We start from the raw sequence: 7,211 nt of genomic DNA, 5'->3' as shown, positions 1-7,211 counted from the left end.
GTGTGTGTGTGTGTGTGTGTGTGTGTGTGTGTGTGTGTGTGTGTGTCTGTGTCTGTGTGTGTGTGTGTGTCTGTGTCTGTGTCTGTGTCTGTGTGTGTGTGTGGTCAGATGTTTCCTTTAGTTTCGTTTATTAGGGTATTGCATGCAGCAGCTGATCTTCCTGTGTTTTTTGGTTTCAATACCTTTCTCAATTGTGAAAAAACCACAGGTCCCTCCAGCCATTACCCACACCTCCTCCTCCTCCAAAATTCTGTTCCCTTGCTAGCCTCCACTCTGAGTGACATCACTGGAGTTTCCCTTGGCAGCTAGATGTATATAACAGCAGCAGTGAGAGTATCAGTCAATCAATCCGCAGGCCTGTCACTACCTACTACCTTCAAAACACAGTCAACCTCTAATACCACTGTGGGAACTTAGCTACTGAAGTTATTCTCAGTTTACCAACTTGTATACCTATCGCAAACCAGCTTGATTGACATTGGAGCTCCAGGCTTCTCTTGGATACTAAGGACTTTGACGGAAGGTTCTACTATACAATGGCAGGTGATTGCAGCAGAGTGATGTTAGACGTGGAGAGTGGCCCTGTGTACCCTGCAACGAGCGTGACCCTGGTACGGGAGAAGTCCACACACCGGTGGAGGCTGTGTGGTGCCCTGCTGGCCATGGCACTGTGTGTCTCAGCTGCACTTTTCGTTACCTGGCACGCCAAGGTAAGAAAATATACAGGCAATTTTATCTAATCATGAATTATTAGTGGCATAATGGCTAGTTAAATCAATAAGGGAACTGGATTATTTTGGATGAGCTGATATCAAGTGTATTCCATCAGCAATTTGATCAATTAAGTTTGAACTTTGAAGTTGAACTTAGATCCTGATTGAAACTACTGTTTATCTCTGTAGCGATATTTACATTTTAGATTTAAATCTACTTTTCCTTACATATCTTCTGTATATCACTATATATCTACATATCTATATATATTTAAATATCTATATATCACCATGTCTCTTTGTAAATCTCTGTAAATCTCTGTATATCTCATACATCTCCTGTGTAGCGTCAATGTGAAACCGATCACGGGACTAACTTTCTTCATTTTTCCCCATTTCTCTTTTCCTCTAACTCAGAGACAAGATCAGGTCGAGGAAGTTGATGGTGAGTTTGTTTCCATTTTTTTTCCAGTCAGGTTCTATATGTTCTACTGCTGGTAGTACGGCGTTATAACGGTGAATATACACCGCCAGTCTCTTGACAAAGGAGGTATTCTAAATAGCATCCTATACCAGGAGCCCCGTCGGCCCTGGTCAAAAGTAGTCCACTGTATAGGGACAGTTTGAGACAAGAACACCTAAATGTGTAAGATAAACTCTCGCAAAGCTCTCGCAGCAGTACGGCGTTATATGGAGTGTCAGTTTTCTAAATCTCTGTCTTCTTCCCTCTTCAGAACTTCAGCATACACTGAGACAACTCTCTGTAAACAGAAAGGCTGCCATTCATCTAGAAGGTAAGATGACACTTTACAGTAATGTATACAATGTCTGCTTCCAAAGTGGCACCCTACTCCCTATTTGGTGCACTAGTTTTGACCAGGACCCATATGTAGGGGATAGGGTGCTATTTGGATAAGGGAAGGTTACCTGACAGGATGCCGTATTAGAGTCCTTTCAACAGCACTGTAGAACTGGAAGGAACTGGTCTGCATGGTGAATCATCTGGATATATGCCATGTAAATTTGATCTGTGCATAAGAAGCTGGGAATGAATCGAGCCTGTTTGACATACGGTATAAAGTCAAAGACATAACCTTCATCTCTTTTTTTGAAACCGGCTCATTTACAACTTGCCTCGATAGATGATGTGTCGTCGTGCTCCGTCCGACAATATCTACAGCTAATTATATTAATGTCCAACCACTCTGCATCTCAACCACTTTTACTTTTTTTTTTTGGGGGGGGGGGGGGGGGTTAAAATGATTTGTACAGTTGAAAACAAATTAAAAGTACAAAGAACCCCAAAGGAATTCACATACAAACGTTAAATGCATATATTTATTTCCGATGTGGACCTCAGAAGAGGTTCATTATTTCCCATGTTAACCCCTCTCTCTCTCTCTGTCTCTCTGTCTCTCTGTCTCTCTCTGTCTCTCTGTCTCTCTGTCTCTCTGTCTCTCTCTGTCTCTCTCTCTCTCTCTCTCTCTCTCTCTCTCTCTCTGTCTCTCTCTCTCTCTCTCTCTCTCTCTCTCTCTCTCTCTCTCGTCTTCCAGGGGAGTACAACGGCACTGGAAAATACAAGACCACAGTGGAGTGGACAGACGATGAGGGCCAGGCAAACTCACAGGGGGGTCTTAAACTCAACAACAACGAGATTGTGATCCCCCAGCCGGGCCTATACTTCGTCTACAGCCAGGTCTCTTTCCGCGTCAGCTGCAAGGCCGACCCCAAGCACCCTAACAACCAGGAGATGGTTCACCTGAGTAACACGGTCAAGCGCTGGTCCCCAAGCTACGGCACCGAAGACGACAAGGAGTACAAGACGCTGCTCAACTCTGTACGCACCGTGTGTAAGAAGTCTTCCAACAGCGAGGCGAGCGAAGGACAGTGGTATAATGCAGTGTATGTGGGAGCCGTGTTCAACCTGGAGAAGGGAGACATGCTCCAGACAGTCACAGAGAACAGGCCCCATCTGGAGAGTGGTCATGGGAAAAACTTCTTTGGCGTGTTCGCCTTGTGAGACGGACGAAAATGGCATGACGATTGAGAGGAAGGCTACGTCCCAAATCACCCTATACTTTAACTATGGGTTCACTACATAGGGAATAGGGTTCACTACATAGGGAATAGGGTGCAGTTTGGGACGTAGCCTCAGTGTGAGGGGGGAAAAGGTTCATACAGTAGGAGGGGTTAAACAGCTAAATCCACGATGAAGAAGAGGATAATGGAAGGTTACCTGAAGGTTACCTGATAGGTTACCTGATAGGAGTCAGGGCCGTTTCATCTACTGAGGTTGACTGAGGTTAAGGCATCGTGTTGTTTGGTGTTAAAGCCAATGCATTTTATTTTTTATTTGTTTTACTCTTCTGTCAAAGATGAGGAATTATAGACTGTTTGTGCCATCATGCCATCATGCCACTCCTTGTCATGCCTAACATTGGCTTGCATGACAGCATGATGTAGGCAAGAGCACAAGCAGATGTGGAACCAGGCTAGACAAATGACACCGATCTATCTAAACTGTAGCAGTTTGTTTATATATACTTGGGGTTTATTGTTTAACAAATGTGTTGCCATGGTGTTACCATGACAGTAAGTGTCTATGATGCTAATGCTGGACTACAATCCACAGCACATAAACCAACCCACACTATATATATGTATATATATATATATATATATATATATATATATATATATACATATATATTTAGATATATTCTACTATCTGAAGGAATTCTGGCATACAGTATGATTCAATGTATTTAAACATCGTGACCCACTACATCGGTCAAATGTCTCATATTGAGAAGTCAATTCTAATTGATTCTGAATTCATTATTTATTTATTTATTTATTTAAAAAATATATATTTATCATGATGTTTTAGTGAATTATACTTGTATTGTTTTCTGTATTTACTATTTATTATGAAGCTTTATTTAAACTAGGCAAGTCAGTTAAGAACAAATTCTTATTTACAATGACGGCCTACCCCGACCAATCCCTGCCCTAACCCAGACGACACCGAGCCAATTGTGCTCCGCCATATGGGACTCCCAATCACAGTCGGTTGTGATACAGCCTGGGATCAAACCAGGGTGTCTGTAGTGACGCCTCTAGCACTGAGATGCAGTGCCTTAGACCGCTGCCCACTCACGAGCCACTAAGGGTATATATTGTATTAATTGCTATTTAAATTACATTTTAAATTATTTATTTATTTATTTTATTTTATAGATTTTTTTATATTTCTACATTTTAAAGAGTAATTTATTTGTATACATTTATTTATTTAACTACAGTAGTGTTGTTGAGTTGAATATCTCAATAAAATGCTAATGAAAAATGACAAAACACTTATTGTATGTGAATCAGTTCTGAATCGGCAATAACAGGTTCATGTAACATGGTCACTATTTGGAGATTCTACAGCCACGTTGTTTCCCCCCCCCCCCCCCCCCCCCAGAAGAAAAGCGATCTGATGACTGTATGTTTAAAGGTCTTTAATGTATACTGGAAGGGTCTCTGAAAACATCACTTTAAAAAACCTTCAGAACAATAAGTGGTTCATATCATTTTGTATCAGGTCATAGTAGCTCATTCTATCAATAGGACTATCAATAGGACTATCAATAGGACTATCAATAGGACTATCAATAGGACTATCAATAGGACTATCAATAGGACTATCAGTAGGACTATCAATAGGACTATCAGTAGGACTATCAATGGGACTACCAATAGGACTATCAATAGGACTATCAATAGGACTATCAATAGGACTATCAATAGGACTATCACTAGGACTATCAGTAGGACTATCAATAGGACTATCAGTAGGACTATCAATAGGACTACCAATAGGACTATCAATAGGACTATCAATAGGACTATCACTAGGACTATCAATAGGACTATCACTAGGACTATCAATAGGACTATCAATAGGACTACCAATAGGACTATCAATAGGACTATCAATAGGACTTTCTAAAAATAGTTATCTCTTTGCTATCAAGGAATGATTTGCCTTTCTCTTGACTCTCATGTCAATTGAATTAGCATACATTTGCAAAGACACCTCGACAAAAATAAACTCAGTGGGTGTTTCCATTGTGGTCGGTAGCATTTCCTCAAGTACTGTGTTAGTAGTGTGTCCGTGTGTTTCCTACACAGTCGGTTGCATTTCCTCAACAGCAAATGGGGATAATCCCCTTGGTAATCAGGACCGTGACTGCTGAGTGTCTGAGTGAACATACAGTGTGATTTTACAGGGCTCCTTCTGCTGGCCCCCGCGCATCTGCCCTCCTCCAACCCTTTAACATGTGGGTGGTGGGAGGGATTTGTGTGGTGACGTTCCCTTTATCGTCACTGTTAAATGGCTGACAACCACTGCTACCTCTCACAGCTACGCTGCAGCTATAATGATTATTGATTTGATTCATTAGCCACCTGACTTCACACCAGAGAGACCTCCTGTGCTGCTGTTCATTGATTATTGATTGTCGTTCCCATTAGTATCTATCTATTGATCCTGTTACTGGTCACTAATACTCCTGTTTACATGTATATATTACCATTAGTATCTATCTATTGATCCTGTTACTGGTCACTAGTACTCATGTTTACATGTATATATTACCATTAGTATCTATCTATTTATCCTGTTACTGGTCACTAGTACTCCTGTTTACATGTATATATTACCATTAGTATCTATCTATTTATCCTGCTACTAGTCACTATTACTCCTGTTTACATGTATATATTACCATTAGTATCTATCTATTTATCCTGCTACTGATCATTATTACTCCTGTTACATGTATATATTAGTATCTATTTATCCTGTTACTGGTCACTATTACTCCAGACAGACTCCGGGCAGATCCCCCGGTGGTACCAGGCAGAGCCCCCGGTGGTACCAGGCAGAGCCCCCAGTGGATCCAGGCAGAACCCCCGGTGTGTGGGTGTGGGTGTGGGTGTGTGTGTGTGTGTGTGTGTGGGTGGGTGTGGGTGTGGGTGTGGGTGTGTGTGTGTGTGTGTGTGTGGGTGTGGGTGTGGGTGTGTGTGTGTGTGTGTGGGTGCGTGTGTGCGTGTGTGTATGTGGGGGGGGGGATTTACTGAGGCCCTGCTGGTCCAAAGGATTGTGATTCATTGTCTTTCCTTTGACAGATCTGTACTCTGAAAATGTCCATTGATCCTCTGTATATTCTTCAAAGGGATAACATGGATTCATCGTAGAATGCAGACAGTGAAATATTACGACGTAGAAACACCAACCTGTACCCTTATTTGACTGGCTCTGCTACCAAAAAAGCCCACAGAATTTATACAACATCTCACATACATCATATTAAATGATATAACACAATGTAAATATTATGAAAAAACAATGACTTTATTTTTAATATCATTGCTGTTGCATTTCACATAATCTCAAAATGTTAACCATCCTTATTGTACCATATGTAGATACAGGACCAGTGGACACACCTACTCATTCAAGGGTCTTTATTTGAACTGTGTTCTGCATTGTAGAATAATAGTGAAGACATCAAAACTATGAAATAACACATATGGAAACATGTAGTAACCAAAAAAGTGTTTTGAGATTCTTCAATGTAGCCACCCTTTGCCTTGATGACAGCTTTGCACACGCTTGGCATTCTCTCAACCAGCTTCATGAGGTAGTCACCTGGAATGCATTTCAATTAACAGGTGTGCCTTGTTAAAAGTTCATTTGTGGAAGGGGTGTTATACAGAAGATAGCCCTATTTGGTAAAATACCAAGTACATATTATGGCAAGAACAGCTCAAATAAGCAAAGAGAAATGACGGTCCATCATTACTTTAAGACATGAAGGTCAGTCAATCTGGAAAGTTTCAAGAACTTTTAAAGTTTCTTTAAGTGCAGTCGCAAAAACCATCAAGGGCTATGATGAAACTGGCTCTCATGAGGACCGCCACAGGAAAGGAAAACCCAGAGTTACCTCTGCAGCAGAGGATAAATTCATTTAATTGCACCTCAGTTTGCAGCCCAAATACATGCTTCACAGAGTTCAGGTAACAGACACATCTCAACATCAACTGTTCAGAGGAGACTGTGTGAATCAGGTCTCCGTGGCCGAATTGCTGCAAATAAACCACTACTAAAGGATACCAATAAGAAGAAGAGACTTGTTTGGGCCAAAAAACACGAGCAAAGGACATTAGACCGGTGGAAATCTGTCCTTTTGTCTGATGAGTCCAAATTTTAGATTTTTAGTTTCAGCAGCTTTGTGAGATGCAGAGTAGGTGAACGGATGATCTCTGCATGTGTGGTTCCCACCGTCAAGCATGGAGGAGGAGGTGTGATGTGTGGGGGTGCTTTGCTGGCAATACTGTCAGTGGTTTATTTTGAATTCAAGGCACACTTAACCAGCATGGATACCACAGCATTCTGTAGTGATACGACATCCCATCTGGTTTGCACTTAGTGGGACTATCATTTGT

At 41.4% G+C, this 7,211-nt stretch overlaps 1 protein-coding gene across 1 annotated transcript; it reads left to right on the top strand.

Annotated features, from left to right (window-relative positions):
• The first annotated feature begins 362 nt into the window (after positions 1–362).
• On the top strand, positions 363–3,352 carry LOC110496727 (tumor necrosis factor). Its single transcript, XM_021572765.2, has 4 exons — positions 363–710; positions 1,131–1,158; positions 1,448–1,507; positions 2,267–3,352. The coding sequence occupies exons 1-4, from the start codon at positions 537–539 to the stop codon at positions 2,731–2,733; spliced, it is 729 nt and encodes a 242-aa protein (XP_021428440.2). The 5' UTR covers positions 363–536; the 3' UTR covers positions 2,734–3,352.
• The last annotated feature ends 3,859 nt before the right edge of the window (positions 3,353–7,211 follow it).

This window comes from Oncorhynchus mykiss, chromosome 18 (genome assembly GCF_013265735.2).
Source record: "Oncorhynchus mykiss isolate Arlee chromosome 18, USDA_OmykA_1.1, whole genome shotgun sequence".
Taxonomy (NCBI): domain Eukaryota; kingdom Metazoa; phylum Chordata; class Actinopteri; order Salmoniformes; family Salmonidae; genus Oncorhynchus; species Oncorhynchus mykiss.
The sequence above is the reverse complement of the archived record's forward strand: the minus strand, read 5'-3'. Positions and strand labels throughout refer to the sequence as shown.